This window comes from Vanellus vanellus (assembly GCF_965231255.1).
Source record: "Vanellus vanellus genome assembly, chromosome: 3".
Classification (NCBI taxonomy): domain Eukaryota; kingdom Metazoa; phylum Chordata; class Aves; order Charadriiformes; family Charadriidae; genus Vanellus; species Vanellus vanellus.
Window position 1 is genome coordinate 95,746,534 of NC_138907.1, and position 19,620 is coordinate 95,766,153.

The 19,620-nt window shown below is 42.7% G+C and overlaps 1 protein-coding gene across 1 annotated transcript; it reads left to right on the top strand.

Moving 5' to 3' along the window:
- Positions 1-1,974: 1,974 nt before the first annotated feature.
- OGFRL1 (opioid growth factor receptor like 1) lies at positions 1,975-12,025 on the top strand (the record flags this gene model as incomplete). Its single annotated transcript, XM_082481334.1, has 7 exons — positions 1,975-2,271; positions 4,260-4,346; positions 5,433-5,514; positions 8,582-8,660; positions 8,753-8,819; positions 8,962-9,107; positions 10,688-12,025. The coding sequence occupies 7 exons, from the start codon at positions 1,975-1,977 to the stop codon at positions 11,445-11,447; spliced, it is 1,518 nt and encodes a 505-aa protein (XP_082337460.1). The 3' UTR covers positions 11,448-12,025.
- Positions 12,026-19,620: the final 7,595 nt, after the last annotated feature.

Below are 19,620 nucleotides of genomic sequence, written 5' to 3' on the forward strand. Positions count from 1 at the left end.
ACCTTTTGCACTGGAGGTTTCCAAAGGCTTTGATTTTTCATAAGCTGGGAAGGTATGTTGGGGTAAAGACTGTTAAGCAAATGTTCCATTTCTTAAATCCTTCAGTAATTACCCCATTTCTAACACTGGAAGAGTGGGCAAGATCGACCAATTTGTGTATGATCATCCTTTTGTCCCAACCATTACTGTGGAATGGGAACCACCACTGGTACTGAGGCTACAATAGGGGCAGGAAGGTTGGGCTGGATGTTGGGGTGGGGGTCTTGGCTAGAACCACCAGGTTTGTTCTTGGACTGAGACGGGTTCTGAGGAGGGCACCAGCTGGTATGACGGTGACTATGGGGTGTTGGAAGGCCGAAGGGGTGTCATTAATCTCCATGAAGAGCAGAGGAGGGGAACAGTCTTGGCCAAGACTGGTGGGGGGAGGCAGAGGCATGGGTACCTGAGGCAGACTGAGCCGTAGGACAGGCTCGTAGCTCAGCCATGCAGCTCCAGCTGCATCTAGGTGAGTTGGAAATGCAACTAAGCTTGGCTGAAACAAGGCCGAACAACCAAAGTGTTACCAGGAATTTTCTGTCCTTAGTGTCAACATGTGCAGCTCATACACTTGAGATGAACCTGGGGGGTTATGTGTGAGAGCGACAGGAATGCATCTAAGCATGATGCTGGGGGAACTTGAGTTAAAATGATCTTTTCGTTTCTAGAGACTGGATGGGGAAACACGAATATATAGATTATATTGTCTCTACACTGGTTCTGACATCCAGCTAAAATGTTGATACCTGCACTTGAAGAGGATGCTAAAACATTGAAGCAGCAGCAGAAAAAAAAAAAAAAAGGCACAAAAATGAGTGAGGGAATGGGGAAGGTAATTTACTGTGAGAAACTGATGGAGGTAAACCTGTTCAGTTTACCAAGAAGAGGACTGAGATGACTTGATGATAGTGCGCATCTTTAGGAGCGGTCAATATGCCAGACACCACAGAACGGTCTTTAAGGAACAGGCAGAAATCTATGAGTGTGAACACAACAACTCCGGTTAGAAATGAAGAACACATGTTTAATCATGAGGGTGAGAGCAGCCACTGGAACAAGATGCTTAGCCTTCAGCTCATCAGGTCTTCACTCCAGGTGGTGTTTCTGTCCAAAAGACATGCCCTAGCCAAATACAAAATACACTGCCCCTGCCAAATCCATCCTTGAATGTCATGCCAGTTTTATCCCCAAACCCTCAGGGGTTTTAGGAGCAGCTGAAACTGGCTGGGTACCACGCTAGTGCCCCCTCCGGTCCTGTCACCTCTGGCACCTGTATGTTCTTTGAGGTCCACCTCACCGCAACCCTTCCCACGTCTAGTGGACAACCCGTGCTTGCACGCTGCTGCCAACATGACTGCGCCTGCCACCACATAAGCATCTCCTTCACATGCCACTGCTCTGTGGCAGCTGCCGTCCCTGCTCTTCTGGAGAAACATCCGCACCCGCTTGCTTTGCTCGTAACCCTTTAGGGAGACACCGAGGTCTCCTCCAGGAGGAGGAATCCCCCTCGGGGCGCACCTCCTCGCAGGGGACATTTCCACCATCTCCTTGCGGAGAGCGGGTTTCCCCAGGGCCGCCCTGACCCCGCGGGGCACCGTCTCCGGGCGAGCCGTGCCCGGAGGGCGGCGGCGGGTGGCGCTGGCACACCCCGCAGGTTCCCCGCCGCCAGGGCCGGCCGCACCGGGCGCCGTGGGGCGGGCGGGGGGGACGGGACTGGGCGGGCGTGCGTGTCTCCCGTGGAAATCCCGGAGCCTCCAGCTCCGCCCTGTGCGTGTCCGTGGGCTGGGGCCGGGCGGGGGGGAGCAGCCCCGGCCGCCGCCGCCCCGCCCCGCCATGCCGCAGCCGTAGGCAGCCCGCGGCGGCTCCCAGCCCTCGGCCTCCGCGGCCTCCGGGCGGCGCGGTGGCGGCGGCGGGCCCGGTCCGGCCCTGCCCTGCCCGATGGGCAGCCTGCTGAGCGGGGTCAGCTTCAAGGAGCCCACCACGGTGGAGGACTGCGACTCCACCTGGGAGACCGACTCGGAGCCCGAGGCGGCGGAGCCCGGCGGGGAGCCGCCGCCGCCGCGGCGGCAGCAGCAGCAGCAGCAGCAGGAGGGGGTGTGCACCGCCGCGGGAGGCGGGGAAGAGCCGGCCGAGCCGCCCGCCGCAGACTGCCGGCCCCAGGAGCCCCCGCCGCCCCCGTCCCCGCCGCCCGAGGAAGGGGAACGGGCAGAGGCGGACGCCACCAGCCCCGAGCAGGTACCGCCAGCGCCGGGCCCGCCCCCGCCTCACCCTGCCGGCGGGCCCGGCGGCCGTGCCGCGGCCGGCCGGGAGGAACGGGAGGCAGGGAGAGGGGTGGCGGGGACGGCCGGGCCCGGGGGCTCCTGCCGGCGCCCCGCTGCGCTTCCCGAAGCCGGAGCCGAGCCCCCGCCTCGGGGCCGGGGCAGCCCCGCCGCCTGCCGCCCTCCCCGCTCTGCGGCAGTGGCGGGCCGGAGCAGGGGCCCGGGCGGCTGCCGGCGGCTGAGGCACCGCGGCGCGGGGACCTCCCCGTGGCTGTCGAGTGGGTCGCGATCGGTCGGCTCTGCGGCCGAAGTGGAAAAGAGCCGAATTCTTCCTCCCTCTCCACCCCCACCCCCCACCCCCCATCATTATGGTGACCTGCTCTTGGCAGAAAATTGAGGCCTTGGAGTCGTTGCCGGTCCCGCTGCTGCTGTTTCCAGGGGAGGTTGGGGTTGGCGTTGGCGTTAAACCTGGTCTCGAACTTGGCCTCTTAATTAAATGGGTTAAAAGTCAGGATATTGGGTCATACGTGGCAAGGGGGTTTGTGACTCCTCAGTGGGTCCGAGGTGAGGAATTTTTCCGAGCAAGTTTCTGTCTTTTAAGAACCTTTGAAAATGCCGACCCTATAGAAATAAAGGTTTGTTTTGCCAATAATTTTATTGGAGTTAGAATTGAATGCAGGGTGGACCAGCTGGCTCTTTTTTCTTTTTTTTTTTTTAGCCTGTTAGATGTATTATGTTTATATTTGGTTCAGAAAGTGTGCAGAATTAAATAAGCATAAGCATTTTTCCCTTTTCTGCTTGATATGTGGTGCTACTAATGCCTGGTAACTGAGCGTCAAGGGGTGTTGCTTGTTCAAGTAAGCGTGTTTTGCTCACAGATATGGTCAAAGCTGGTCTTGCAAAAGGAATAATGAAAACAGATGCTTGTTTGTCATTAATGTGCGATTGATAAGTGATGGGACGGGCAATAATAAAGGCAAACGTCCAGTGCAGTCACAGGGAACTTCTCTTTTTAGGCTTGACTTTAACCTATTACATGTGTATTGCAAGGAGTGGAATGATTTGCTCATTTGGCTTTTGGTTTTAGCGTGGAGACTTATTTTACGAGATTGAAGAACAAAAAATACTTTGCTGCAGTACAGTTATAAAGAAATCACAAAGAAAAGAAAGTTGTTGGTAGCAGGTTGAAGTCGCTGTACACTAAAGCTTAATTTTCTGTTTTTCTTCAATGCATGCAGCTTTCTCAAGTGTTCTCTAAAATTGGTAGGATTATTTTTATTGAGTGACCTTGATGAGCTCTGGTCATGTCAGGTCACAGCTTCCAAACAGCTGAGGGCCAGTACCAGTTCTTGTACGTAGGTATTTTCTCTAAGCAGGTTTCTGTTTTGGGGTTTAGTGGTTCTTCCTACCAGGCTTTAAATTTAAGTTCTGAGAAACAAATAATCAAAAAGGGTTCAAGAAGGTGTTAGAGCTGCAATTCGGCTTGTCCGTGACAGTTCGTTTTCTCCCACGGGATGCGATGATAGCAAATTAAGTCAATGTACACATGACAAATAGTCTTTGCAAATAGTATGATTTCTTGCTCAAAATGAGTAGTGTCTCTGCATTTTCATGTTCGCTTACTTCTTTCATCTTGTGCTAGCACTTGCTAGGTTACTTTGAAGTCTTGCATTTGGAAATTACAATCAACCTGTTGATTTACATAAAATTCAATCTCATTGGAAGGGCATTTCATAGTATTGCTATTTTATTTTATTTTATTTTTTAATTTAGGTTTAAAGTGTGTGGTGTTAAGTATTCAGCAGAGAGGTTTTCAGTGTTTGACCAAACAGTAGGCAAATACCTGTGCTTCTGTATGTTTACATTGCTGAAATTCATCATGAAAAAATAATTATTTTAATATGACACAAATTTGCTGTTTAGTGTGTTTGTATATGGTTATTATCTACTTTCTAACTGTTTCAGAGTGGTGATGGAACTGAGCTGACAGCCAAGCCAAAGAGAAGCTTCTACGCAGCAAGAGATTTATACAAGTACCGACACCAGTATCCAGTAAGAATATTTTATGGTTTAAAATTGCCTTTTTTTAGTAGAAGATAGTACACAACCCAAACATTCCTAAACCTTTGTGGTGCCTAAGAAATATGAGAAATGGGAAGAATCAAAAAGTTGATGCAGAGGGCCGACATATGCCAGTGGTAGAGGAGTAAAACTAGTGTATTGCCTTTTCATCCCAGGTGTAAATGCAAACATGTGAGATGTTGTCATGGTTTAACCCCAGCCAGCAGCTAGGACCATGCAGCTGCTCGCTCGACCCCCTCTTTGCTCCCCCGCCAAGGATAGGGAGAAAAGAAGGTGAAAGGGAAAAAAACCCCAAACTCGTGAGTTTAGATAAAGACAGTTTAGTGGAACAATAATGGAAAAGGAAAATAACAATAATAATAATAATGGTAAAAGAATATGCACGTCACTCACTGCCCAGTGAATTGATCGCCCAGCTTGACCCAATTGCGGATCCCTGCTCCCCTGCCAACCCCCATTTATATACAGAGCATGATGGCTGTGGTACAGAATATTCCACTGGCCATTCCGTTGTTCTCCTAGGCTCCTTCTCAGCTTCTGTGGGAAGCTGAATAAAGTCCTTGAAGGGTATAAACTTTGCCTAGCAACAACTAAAACAACATGCATTATTGACATTCCTTTTATACCAAACCTGAAACACAGCAATCGCTAGAAAGAAAATTAACTCTATTCCAGCTGAAACCAGGACATATGTGTAAGCCTGGGAACAGCAGTAGGAGCCCAGAAGAAGGCTTGTGCCTTGAACATTGAAGATGGTAGGTGATAAAGTTTGGATTTATTATTTGCGTCTTGGAAGTTCTGCGAGACCAAAGCCAAGGTGCTGCTGTGCTTGCTGCTCTAACCTCCGCCTCAGTAGAAGGTATCAGCCAGAGGGAACTTGCAGGTCCTTAAACAGAGTCTTTAAGTGCATGAGTAATTCTAAGTGATTTCCAGTTTTCATAAAACTCTGATTTTATTTTTTTTTGTCTTCGGATTATTCAGAAAGCATAGTAACACTTTCTGGATACTCTTGATAGGTTTTTGTAGGCTGATAATGTCCTATTTCCTTTCTTTTAGCAGAACTTTAAGGATCTTCGATATCAAAATGACTTGTGTAATCTCCGCTTTTACAAAAATAAGATCCCTTTTAAACCTGATGGTGAGTAGTCTGTGGCAATAATAGTGATAACAGAAGAATGCTCACTAATAATAGTAGCAAAGTGAACCTGTAGTAGTAGTTGCGGTGCTGACAAATTAAAGGTGTATAGTTATATATTGCGTGACTTGAACCTCTCATGTTGGAGTATCGTGTTGATAATATGGGAGAAGGTTTTGCTTAAACCGCTTTCACTCTAGGGAGGTGGTGCTTTTCTCCTGCATTTTCAGCATGATGTAATACAGGGTGTTGTTTGTACCACTACTTAACAGTAGTGGCACTACCTTTTATTAAACAAAGATAAAGTTGCTCCACTGTGCTAGACAAACTCTTGCTTCTTGAATAGGAGTGGCAGGGACATGGGTGTTATCCCTAGCGCTGGGTAAGGGAAAAATAATGTGTTGTAACTACCTCAGGTGTGACTATTATCATAATAATAATCAAATGATTTCTCAAAGCCCCTAGTGGTTCTGGTGGTGGAACAGGAACCTCATGTGAGGTTCTGCACGAACACAGGACGAGCTGAAAGAGGACAGGCCCTGCTCTAGAGAGTTTGCAAGCAAAGAATGGGAGACAAGAGGGTAGCAGACAGATGGGGAAGCAGAAGGAAGCAGTAAACCAGTCTTGGTTAGAATGGTAGACAGGAGTCTCGGCCCATGAGAGCTTAGCCATTGGCAAAAAAAAAAAAATTGCAGGCCAAAAATAAGGTTTTGAGTGTTTTAAAAGAATGATGTGGAGGTTACTTTGAAGGTGTTTGCAGAAAGATTCTCTCAGCATGAGCGCAGCTTGAGAGGAAATACCAAAGTGCACACTGGAGTACAGAAGAAGTGAGAGGTGGAGGCTGCCATTGAGCCAGGAACCTGTTGGAGACAGGATCAGTGTCATAGCAACAAATGGGTTCTGATAAGGTAGGAAGGGACAGGCCACAAAAGGCTTTGGAAGTGAAGGCGTATAGTTTTTGTCTGATGTTGCAGAAAAGGGCTTCACAATGGGAAAATGCAAAGGAAAAAAAAAAAAAAAGAGGCAGTATAAAAAAGCTGCAGTCTAGAAACATCATCTTACCAGCAGCATTCAGGGTGATATTCAGATGTAAGCATGACAAGAGGGGACTCCTCAAGGTCAGGAAAGAGGATGTTGAGATGCAAAACGTCAAAGTTCTGATAGGAAGCTGGATGGGAAGAAATGTTATATAGAAGGACGTAAAAATGTACGTATGGGAAGGTTGAAGATGAGAGCTGTTTATAGGCAAGATAGTGATAATATCCTCAGCAAGTGAGAAAACAAGCCAGGTTATGTGAAAGAAAGATAAAGCCTTTGTTTTAATCATCTTGAACTTTATCTCGGTGTCCACAAGCAGACGCTGAATGTATTTTTAGCTTGACTGGAAGAAGAGTTAGATCTGTGAATTACCTGGACAGAGGTAGAAAATTCAGGAGACATTACACAGAGGAGAGACACAGAAAGAAAGAGAAGGGCACTGGAGTCCATGTGAACCTGAGGACCACGTGAACCTGAAAGTGAAAGCCAGAAATGGTTGGGGGGTGGGGAAGGGGGAAGGATACTTTAAAATGCAAAATGAAGGAGCAATTCAAGAGGATTAGCCACAAGAAGAGACAGTCATGAAAGCTAGGGGATGGCTTTCCTCCTAAACTCTGTAAAGAATAAAATTTCTCCTAATACTTTAGGAGAAAACCACAGTTGGTAGTGTCAAAGGTAGCTATGGAGGTGGAAGTGTTGATGGCTGTGAGCTCTGGTTATGTAGAAGTTTTTATTGGGAATGGGAAAGAGCAGCCACCACCTTGACCTAAGTCTGTAGATCTGTAAGAGTGTTCAGAGGGAGTTGAAGTTACCGTGTTAGGGACTGGACTACTGGGGAATGTTATTAAAAAAACTCATTTCTAGTGCAATACTAGTCCTGAAGTTTTATTCTGTGACCTACAGATTTAGCTTGTGGTTCTGACTCAGAGCTGACCCGTCTGTCTTTCTGCCCTGGAATTGAGCAGCAAGTTTTCCAATAGTTGAAATGTAGGTTGGGTACAGTGCGGTGATGGCAGGAGGTCCTCTTTGCAAGGTTCTTTTCCAACCTTGCCTGCACTGGAAACCCTGGCTGCTTTCTCCATTTCTTGAAGAAAAGTCCCAAGTGAGTTCTCCTTTGTCATTGAAACACAAGTGGAAATTTTCACCGGGGGGGTGTGTGAAAAAAGAGATATCTAATGTATAATAGGAGACTATCTACGTGAGGCTTTGGGCTTTTTAGGCCACTCCTATGCTATTTGACTTCGGGAGAGGCCATGCGGCAGTGGTGAAACTGTTGTTGGTTTCAGAGTAGAAACAGGCTAACGTTGAGCCTTCATTCATGGAAAGAGACTGTACAGATTTTGGAACAAGGAACATCCTTTTATGTACTTTTTGTATTGTGCAGTGCCTGGAAAAGTGTCCTGGCCCCTGAGCACTGTCTCAGTGCGAAGAATGATTAATTTCCTTTTACCTATACTTTGTCCCCTGTTTTTGTCACTGTGTCTTCCAAGAGGAACTGACTGAACGTCACAACTGTTTTGAGACCACTAAAAGCTGAAATTCTCATTTGTTGAGCATGACCTGAGAACCCAAGGTCAAACTCATAGCAATGGCAGCAAGGCTCTTTGCCATAGCTAATTGTGAAAGATTTCCCTATCATAATGTTACTTGCAGCTGGAGAGATTCCTGGAATGGGAGATTTCGTAAAGACTTGAGGCTTTGTTCTACTAGGGACTTAGGACATGAGAACTTTTGGGGAAGTGTATTTTACAGAGGTTATTGTCACATACCCCCTGCTGGTAAGTAACTCAGTATAAGTCAGTTGGTTTTGTTTATATTGCAATTTGATAAATCTCTTAATTAAGTTTGGGTAACTAAATTAATTTTAAATTAAAGTGTATTTATTTATGGCTGTAATAGACCTTATTTCACATAGTATGTGCAAGAGAATTAAAGTATGTGTTCTATCATTATGTTAACATGGCACGTACTTTATGCAGCTGAACGCTGTTTTTGGTGACTACCTAACAGTTTTCAAATTACTTTTATGCAGGGGTTTATATTGAAGAAGTCCTAAATAAATGGAAAGGAGACTATGAAAAACTGGAACATAACCACACCTACATACAGTGGTTGGTCACTTATTACCTATTTCTGTTTCAAAACATTAATTTGATTAAGTGTTCATATATTGTGAGCCGTAACGTGCTTTTTCTTTTGACAGGCTTTTCCCACTGAGGGAACAAGGTCTGAACTTCTATGCTAAAGAATTAACTACGTATGAAATCGAGGTAATACAAATTGAGCTCAATACAAACCATCACGTTAATTTTGATACATAACTGCTTTTTGTTATGTAGAGTTGTTTTATACAATGCAGAAGTATTTGCTTTAGTGCCACTTAGAATTTTGGACGTATTCTTTGTTTATTAGGAATTCAAGAAAACAAAAGAAGCAATTAGAAGGTTCCTCTTGGCTTACAAAATGATGTTGGAGTTTTTTGGAATAAAACTAATTGATAAAACTGGAAACGTAGCGCGAGCTGCTAACTGGCAAGAAAGATTTCAACATTTGAATGAGTAAGTAATGACATGCACTCCACTCTCTGGAATTGCCGTAGAATCTCTTTAGCCTTTTGTTTTCTACAGAAAGAGAAGATGTATCTTCCAAAGATTGCCAGGAAAAAGAGAAAAAGAAATAGTCAATGCCTGGTTTGTGTCTGTATGTGTACATTCCTTCTTCCCCCACCCCTTCTTTCTTTTTATTATGCTTCTCACCCATTACCAGTCTGACATCATTGAATTCCCTGAAAATACAACTTCAGATGGTGCTGAAGAAGATCACAGTTCCAAATTAGTCTGTTTGTCATGCTACTGACCGCATTTTCACCTGATCCCAAAGCGCTGCTTCTCAGTTGGAAAGAACGAGTGGCTTATCTTTGCATTCATGTTTCTTTTTGAGAAAAATCAAATTCTCCACACCTGTATGGAAGCTAAATAACAAGATTTTGCTCCCTCCTCAAAATATTAAATATGTATTTAATATGTTTTAATTGCAGCGCTTAACTGGAGAGGTTGAGACAGGTGTTAAGTCAAACTTTAGCCCAACTTTCAGCAAATAATATCTGTTGCTTTTCATCGACGTTGTGTTGAGTGTAATTTTACACTGAATTTTGTCCCACATGGATTAATTGTATCAAAATCTCTTTTCAAATCTTGTGAACAATTTCCTAATACCTCTGACCTTAGATCTGAAGATTGTTTTCTTGCAGTATTTTGTCCTCCTGTCCAAATGAAAGCTTGTAGATATAATTGCTGATGGATTATTTTGGGTGAATAATGGGAATAATTTGTTTTTAATTGTACTTAAATATTATAAAAGCCAACATGGGTGTGGGCTCAGACTCAGGCTACAGATAAAACAGGGTATGAGGAAGCCCAAATGTTACTCACTGCACTTTTTTACACTGTAGTTCCTATATTCTCACCAGTGAGTAGCTACACAGTTTTAAGTCAGGAATTGGGACTCTTTTTACCTAACTTTAACTATCTAAAATTTAGACATTTAAGTTTTACTGTTTACTTAGGTGTACTTTATGAGGGAAAGAGCTCTTCACAAGCACTTCCAGAAGACGGCTCGTTCCATTTATCTTAGACACTTCTTACGACAGTGGGACTTGCTCTCCAGAGGTGCTTGTTTTTCTCTCAGCAGTGACTGTATCAGAAGTGCAGGTAGCTAATCTGGACTGGAGGCACAGCTTTTAAATAGCTAAAGTTAAGTGCAATGAATTCTGTTCTGTTGCTGTATTAGTGCAATACACTACAAAACCCCGTTTTTATAATATAAAGTGACTAGGTTTTCTCCTCAGAAAGAATACAGACAACAGAAGGAATCAAAATCAGTACACACTGATGTTATTTTTTTTTTTCAGCCTGTTGCCTCAGTGCGTCTTACAGACACTAATTTTCACTCACAACATCCTAGCAAAGGAGGTGCTAACAAGCTTCAGCAGCTGTGAGAAATTAAAGTACAGGAAGCCTGAAGTACACACCTGGAGTGATAAAAAGGAGTGAGGAGTTGCAGTTCCAGTTCTGTATCTGTAAGGTGGTGGGGTGTTTCTTTCTGATTCAATGGAATTTTTTACCCTTTTCTTCCAAAGGTCTCAACACAACTACTTGAGGATCACTCGAATTCTGAAAAGTCTTGGTGAGCTTGGATATGAGAGTTTCAAATCTCCCCTGGTAAAATTTATTCTCCACGAAGCTCTTGTGGAAGATACCATTCCCAACATTAAGCAAAGTGCTCTAGAATATTTTGTGTATACTATTAGAGACCGCAGAGAAAGGAGGAAACTCCTGAGATTTGCCCAGCAACATTATACGCCCTCAGAGCATTTTATCTGGGGACCCCCAAGAAAACAGAAGTCAGAGGGAAGCAAAACAAATAAAAAGCCAGCATCTCCAATTTCTATTCACAATAGTTATATTTCTAAGCATAAGAAACCAAAAGAGCCTAAGAATACATCAGCAAGCGGAAGTTCAGCTGGTAAAACAACTGAAGAAAGAAAGGTAGAACTTGCAAAAAACAGGGAAGAAAATAACCAGGATGAACAAGAAATGAACTGTGATGGTGTTAAGCAGGACAACAGTGAAAAGAACAGTGGTACTGATACTGATCATCTTTCAAAATTGGAAGAAATTCATGATACTTCAGACAGAAAGGAGGATGCTTCTCATTCCAAAAACGATGCTGACAATCTGGACAATGACTGTGGAAATCACCCAGGCACTATAGAAAAAGATTCATGTGACACTGAGAATTCTTCAAATAACACGTCAACAGATCTACAAGATAACCTTGACAAGGATACACTTTCAGGAGGGACCACCACAAAAAACAAAGATGAGCTCAAGTCATGAGTCTGAGGTTAAAAATTGTTATGTTTCATGTTGAATGAAGCAAATTATTCATTGCTCCTTCATTTTGGGTGAAATTTCCATCTAGTGTGATATGAAATGTTCATGAGACTATGCTTGTTGTGAATGTATCAGATTAGGCTTCTGTTATATTAATGAGTTTTATTTTTTTGAACCTCAGTTTATCAGCAGTCAGCCAGGTGTGGCTCTTTAAAACAATCGTGTATATTCAAAGCTAAGAAATTCATTATCTTTTCCAGACAGATTGCACAGAAAGGCTTATCTCTTTTTTTTCCATTAAATTAATCCAGTATTTTTTTCTTTAAAAAAAAAAAAAAAAAGGCATAACTTACTAGAAAGCCTTGGAACATCAGACTTTTAAAGTTTCTTTTAACGTGCTTTAAGTGTTGATTTCCTTTTATGAAATGACTAGAAATTATTTTGAGAGCACAGTTTTTTCCCTAGTGGATATTTTTTTTTAGGAACGATGTTTGTGTTTAATGGCAGTATTTGCACAGCATCTTTTACCTTAGATTAGCATCCTTGTTGGAGTAACTTAGTAACGGATATCAAAATGTCCTATGCAGCTGGGTATCCTTGTACATTGAATAAAAGTTTAACTTACAATGAAACTGTATCCATAGCTTTTGGGTACAAGGGAAATTGCACTTTAGACTTCTTTTAGTCCCTGTTAAGTTCCCTCTTCTCTTGACTTGTTTGTTACTGCTACTAATTTGGGGGGAGGGATCTCTTTGATTGCTCAGATTTGGTCTCAGCTTGAAAGCTCTCTGTTTGATCAGCTGTAATAAAACAACCCCCTTAGTTGGGTTCAGCACCTGGAAAGCCTCTGGGCAGCCAAAAAGCAGTGTTTTCACCACAAAGCACTGCTTATTCACCAAAGCCATCAGAGAAAATGTCACCAGGCCTGTCCAGCTGGATCCTACCTGAACTTGGGTGTTCGTTGGCCAGTTTTGGGTAAGGTCCTGCCTTCCTCTCCCGGACCAGCAACAGTCCTGATGCTTCCTTCCAGCTGTCTGTTTCCTCTCTTTGCTTTTTATCAGCGGTCTTTGACAGTTTAATATTATTTTGCTCCTCGGCTGATACCTGAGGCAGGCCAGTCTGCTGGCCTGGCTGGAGCCCAGCAGCTAGGAATTTCCCAAATAAAATCTTTCCCACCTTTCTTCGCTGAAGGACTGTCTGCTTTCCCTGAGTAGCCTCTTCTGCCTTCATGCCGTTCAGTCAAACAAGATCGTACCCAGCAAGTTAATTGTGTAGAACATGAATTAAAAAACAATGCAGGTAGAACTCACACTTTCTACAGTCCTAAAATAGTCTAAAACTTCTGTATGCATTTTCTGTTTAAAAGTGTATATATTATCTGCTGCCTTTAATGTATTTTTGATTAAATCTTATGAGGCAAGTGGCTGCCTACAGTTTGAGTGTCAGAGTACTACAGGACTTCATTCAAGTCTTATAACTCAAAGTGACAAAGCCTTCAGGGGTTTCAGAGCATAGACAAAATGTCTGGGTTTTTTCTGTTTCACTAATTCCCATCATGGCAGTGCATCATCCATTGCTTTCCCCAGGTAGAACTGTTTCTTGGCATCAAATAGGCAGTTAGGGATCTTGGTACCCATGGACAAAGATTAGACTTCTTTCATCCTAAAGAGGCAGGGAAGAAGGAAGATGTATCCTTCCTTCTCCTGTGTTGACTTGTAAGGAAAGGAAAGTATGTACGTGGATTAACTTAAGGGTAACCCAGACTGCTCAAGGAGGCATTAAGTCTGTCTGAGAAGAAATGCCCCAGAGAATTCCTCCAGCAGCCACCACCTTTTTAAAGATGAGAAGGTGCTGGGAAGCCTTTCACAATACCCTGGACTTGAAGTAGAATCCCCTTGTTCATATTTGCCTCTGACCTGCAGAGCAGAAGGGGGCAGGAAATGCTGAGATGAAATTGGTCTGTGTAGGTAAGGACCCTGACCCCACATGTACGTGCAGGGGGGGACTTTATGTTCTGCCTATGACTTTTTAAGTCTTGAGTGCCTAACCATGCCAACTTAATAGTGTTGTTTTTACATAGTTATTTCTTGAATGGCATAGGGAAAATTTATACCCTGTGTATGAGGAACATAAATACAAGGTAGGTAATTATACAGGGCCTTCAATTTTTTGACTTTAGTATTAAGGTTAAACACTTTAAAAAAATGCATAGTGTTCAAGTGAAATAAGGGATGCTGGGGGTGATATTGTATTTATACTGTAATTTGATTGAACTTCGATGACCTCAGGAGATCTTTTGTCTACTGTTTAAAAAAAAAAAAAAAAAAGGGGAAATCTTCCTATAATTTTGAACCAGAAAACTCTTGGAATGTCCAAAAGATTTCTCTGCAGTATGGTATTCTGATACTGTGACACAGCTTTCACCTGTATGTGCTTGCTGGTTCTCCACTCTTAATTAAGTACTTAATGTACTTTGAATCTGGCAGGGCTGTCTGCATTAAGGGCCCAGTGTATCTGAAAATACAGTCAAGAACTTTGGGACTTGTATCCTTATTAACTCTGCAATTTTTTATTTTTTTTTTTTTAAATCTGCAACTCAGTGTATTTCTATCAGTTTTCATAGAAGCGAGAAGAGTAGTGGCATACCAATTGCCTACAAAGAACTATGGGGATTAGGTAAGTGAGGGTTTTTTTTGTGTCAGGTGGGCTTCTGCACTCTGTAATCTTTGTCTTATAGCTTTATCAACAGAATTACTCCCATGGGACACTTCAGCTTTAACTAACAAATTCTATTCTTTGTAAATTGTGGTGGTTTGTCATTCTTTTCATAAGGAGTTGTTTCTTCTGATTTTGCAAGTGCTTAAAAGAAGGATTCATTGCAGGACAATCGTACAGCGTAGCATCCCATTGAGATTTGTGAGGATCAAGTGGGTGCTCTGTATGCATTTCATTACAGAATCATGGCCTTAGCAACCAGAAGCACCCCGTGCTTGAAGTTTCTAACTATTGGATTTCAGGTTTACAGTAAAATATATGTTGAAACGATCTTATTCTCCTAAATGCTGGTACCATTACTTCAGAAACTGAGGATGTACAAAGGAAGTCAGGATGTTTACTCACTGTTAGACTTGGTTTTGTCTCGCTGTACGCTTAAGTATTCAGGGATTTCTGTGTACTTACTATAATAATGTAGTTTGGCCCAGTGTTTTACTAGAATCTGAGCTGTTCATTTATTAATTGAGCAGAACCTCCCACAAAGGGTTTTTTTTCCCTAATAAGTACATCTGAGTAGCCTCTGGTACTGTTAAGTGGGAGTAGTGTTTATACACACACACACACCTACCCACCCCCCGTGAATTTGATTTCAAGTATCCTATGCTGAGGGGGTAAGAATGCACAACTTGACAAAATGTTATGGAGTACACATGTGCAAGTGAAGGCGACCGTACAAATCATCAAGAAATACAGCACTTTAAGAGTAATTACAGCTCTGTGCCCTACTGTCCAGGACGTAACTGTGCCTCGGTACCCGACACTGCGTTGGCGTAGAGACTGACAGCTCGGGTATGTGAGGTGTGTGCCATTCAGATAGGAAGAGCGGTTACGCGTGTGCACGTATCTAGGAGCAGAACCGAGCTCTTGGTGTCCATATTGCTCGTATTTAAAGGTGAGATCCTGAAGGATGCTAACAATATTTGCAATAAGCCTTTGAGAGCTGTTCGCTGCCTTGGTCAGTTCCTCAGTTTCCTGCTCTAAGATTGCAGTGGTCTGATGTATTAGGTATTTGTAAAATCATAGTTAATATTTCATTCAAGTCTTATAACTCAAAATGACAAAGTCTTCAGAGCATAGACAAAATGTCTTCTATTTTTCTGTTTTGCTAATTCCCACCATGGCAGTAACCTAGTGTGAGCCTCCTTGAAATATTCCAGGATAATTCTAATAATCTGCAGTTGCATATACCTGTACTATAACCAGAAAGTTTACAGGCCTTAGAGGCTTTGTATAATTTTGATGGATGCTCCAATTTGGTAAGCCAAGAGAGATTTACTAGATTTAAATGGAAAACAACTCTTCTTCGTTTTTAAATAAAATTTATGTATATCTGTTTAATTGAACTGTTTTTTTGCACCTTTCTTTTTCTGACAGTTGTGATGGTACCGATCACAAATGATAGTAAAATATATATGTTTAAGTGAAAATGTAACTCTTATGCTATGCTTTTCAAGGCAACATATCATATTGAATTTCCTTGACAAAAGCTGTGTTTATGAATAAGATGCAAGTATGTGAAGTAAGTTTTGCCATTAATAAAAGTGTGAAAATATCATACATTGTCCTAAGAACTGCCAGTGTGGATCAGAACCAAAGATGTTTCTAGCCTTGTATCCTGCCTCCAGCAGTGGCCACCAACAGATGGTGTAAAACAAAGGACAGATAAGGTGACCCCGTTTTTCTCCAGGAAATTTTCCATTTTTGAACTCATGGTTCCTTTCAGCCTCCACCATCCCTTGTGGCTGTGAGTTCCATGTTTTAATTGTTTAGTGTGGAAAAAGTAATCTCTTGTTTGTCTCAGATCTGTTTAGTCAAGAATTGCTAGTGCATTCGAACACAGTTACTGAAAGTACTCTAAGATGAACAGTAATCCTCTTCAAGTCAGTTTTTAAAAGCTTTGGGAATTTGTAATGATAAAATACCTGCGTAGACACAGAATGTCCTATGTTTGTGTCCTTAGGCAGATGATGTCTGCCTAGGCAGAAAACTTGTCCTATGTTAATGACAATATTATCTTACTTGTCCCTTCTGAATAAATCCTTTAGTATAAAGTATTAAAAGTCAGATTCCAACTGCAGAACAGATAATTATTTTTTTATATTGCTATTGGTGTAAAAGTAAGATCACTCAAATGCAAAACCTATTCCTAGCCCACATCTGAGTGAGGTACCTCTGGACTGATGGATACATCAATGGGTGTAATGTTGTGATCGTGTAGAAGATGGAATTACTATCTGGGGTTTGCAGAGAACCATACTTCTCACTCCACATTTTGGTAACTGAATTTGTTACATGTCCCCAGTTCCAATTGCGTTTAGAATAACTGCTCAACAGGTGGCTTTGATGGCCATCAGAGCGCGAAAGTGAAGGATGGGTCAAAAAGGCCTAAGCATGGACAATCCACCCTCCAATCGTGTCACGGTCAACACCATAGATTCACTCCTGACAGGTATTTAGGTGTAATTCTCCAAGGGGAATATAAATTGTGTCTCTGTAATATCTCTGTGCTCTGTATTGCCTGTGAATTATTTCTTTTCCTGAAAGCTGTGTTCCTTTTACAGCTCATGTTCTTAAGTATACTTACTTAAGACCATTGGGGAAAACGAGTTTATTTTAAAGAATATATTTAATATGTGCCATACCTAATGGACTCCTAAAATATAGTTGAAAAGCTATAGAGATCAATTAAATAGAGACCTCCTGTGGCTTTACACTTATAATCACCTTTCTATTTTCTTTCAAAAGCATTAAACTGTTTGCTATAAAATAACAAATGTGAGAATTGGCAAATTGTTCTGAAAGAAAGCTCTTACTTCTTAGAGACTCGGCTCTTTTTCATTCTACCATGCTTACAAGTCTAGTGGAGTATTCATCAACTAAAGTTTATTGTGAAATATAATGAATGTATTTACTACTGTGGCTAACTGTGAAAATTATTGTTTTGCAGTAAAAAAGGTTATGGCACTTATATTTTTGGGATCTGCTAAAGCATGTTTGCTAATCATTAGTTGCTCTTTTTTCTGTGTTTTAACCTATTCCATGGTTGTTTGCCCTTTATGAAGTTTGAGTTCAGCAACAGCTGATTAGGTATAATTTTGCACTGATAAAATTTGGAAATATCTTAGACTTAATTGTTAAAATGTATTTAAAAAAAAAGTGCAGTAAAAAGGAAAAAAAAAAAAAACAACACCCCAAACCCAACAATTTTTACTTGCAAAATGAAACAGCTACATGTCAGTTTTATGAATGGTCCTGCTCTCTTCTCTGTATTCCTTTGCAGTGTTTAATTACAGAATGCCGTGCATGTTTGGTAGTACCAATACCATATGTATGTGGTAGGAGTGGTAACCAGTTTCTGGATTTGTAATGCACTATAAAGATATATTTTATAATTCTGTAACTGTATGGCAGTGTTATGCCAAAAAAAATATGTATAAACATAAAAAGCAATAGTTTATGTTGCTTACTGCTATATTTTAAATCGTTTGTAAAATGAAATACTTGGATTTCCTTTCAGGTAAATATATTTTTAATAACAGCAGCCAAAAACCTCTAAACTAATAAAGCTTTTTCATTTAGCAGCATTGTTTTAGCAACATGTACAAATATTGTATAGCTCTAATAATGTGTAATTGCTGTTTGGCGCTTGTTTGTATAGTCATCTGTAAATGTATTAACACTGAAAAGTAGGGCATTAAAGGCTCTGGTCCTCCTTTTTTGTTGTCAGTGGCAAAATGACCATGGGTAGTAGAGGAACAAGGGAAGGCCAGAGTGAGCTTTAGTAAAAGTTCGTTGTTTGGGTTTTTTGGGTTTGTGGTTTTTTTTTTTTTTTTTAATTTGAGAACAATATATCCTATGAAGACACTATTAATATTAAAAGGTAAAATATCCATTATGATCGTGCAGGCATAACCCTCCGGAGCAGTGCCAGCAACTAGCTACTACTGCTTAAACTGAGCAGGGGAACATTTAACCTGCTGGTGGTACTTATCCTGCACTGGAGGTGTAGAATGGGATGGCTTTGGCTCCTTTTCCCGCCAGTTTTGTAGTAAGCTGTCATTCACATGATGGGACTGCAGCTTTATGTAGCTCTGCAAAGGGCCCAGCAAGTGTTGGAGAGGGTTTCCTATTATCATGTGTTTCTTCTCAAAGTGAGAAGAAGCAGGTGCTCCTCACATGGAAGGAGGGCTTCATACGTGGTTGGTGTCTCGAACAGACCAGAGTTGGGCAGAGAGGAACCTAATGAAATTCAACAAGCGCAAGCATAGGGTACTGGGGAGGAATAACCCCATGCATCAGTACAGGTTAGGGGCTGACCTCCTGGAGAGCAGCTCTGTGGAAAGGGACCTGGGAATCCTGGTGGACAACAGGATGACCATGAGCCAGCAATGTGCCCTGGTGGCCAAGAAGGCCAATGGCATCCAGGGGTGCATCAAGAAAAGTGGGGCCAGCAGGTCAAGGGAGGTCATCCTCCCCCTCTACTCTGCCCTGATGAGGCTGTATCTGGAGTACTGTGCCCAGTTCTGGGCTCCCCAGTTCAAGAAGGACAGGAAACTGCTGGAGAGGGTCCAGCAAAGGGATACAAAGATGATTAGGGGACTGGAGCGTCTTTTTTACGAGGAAAGGCTGAGGGACTTGGGTCTTTTTAGTCTAGAGAAAAGAAGACTGAGGGGGGATCTTATCAATACTTATAAATACTTGAAGGGAGGGTGCCAGGGGGATGGGAACAGTCTTTTTTTCAGTGGTGCCCAGTGATAGGACAAGAGGTAACGGGCACAAACTTGAGCATAGGAAGGGAGGAGGGACTTCTTTACTTTGAAGGTGGCAGAGCACTGGCACAGGCTGCCCAGAGAGGTTGTGGAGTCTCCCACACTGGAGACATTCAAAACCCACCTGGATGCCGTCCTGTGCAATCTGCTGTAGGTGACTGCTCTGGCAGGGGGGGTCAGACTGGATGATCTCCAGAGGTCTCTTCCAACCCTTACCATTCTGTAATTCTGTAAAGCTTGACGTTAACACGGCTATGTTAACTTACTTCCATGTTGTCAGGTCACCCAGGGATGGGGTTGAACTGGTAGGCAACAACACCATGTGTCGGGGTGTTGTTCCCCCAGAAAATTCAGTTACAGTTCCCTGAGACAGCTGCGATGGTGCATCTGCTCCTTGGCAAAGACTGGCTGCAAGGCAGTTAGTTACCCTCTTCTACCCTTGGAGCATAAACTTTCCAACTAAAGGGCCATGGCCTGTATGGAGACACTTCAATATGTTGTTGGCTGTTGTACCAGCAACTCCAGCCTCGGAGCACGTCTGCAGTAAAAAGATCCATCCTGTGGGAGCGTGGACCCTCATGGGTGCCAGAGCCCCTTCTGAAAAGTTTTCTTTGGGCTCATTACAAGGGTAA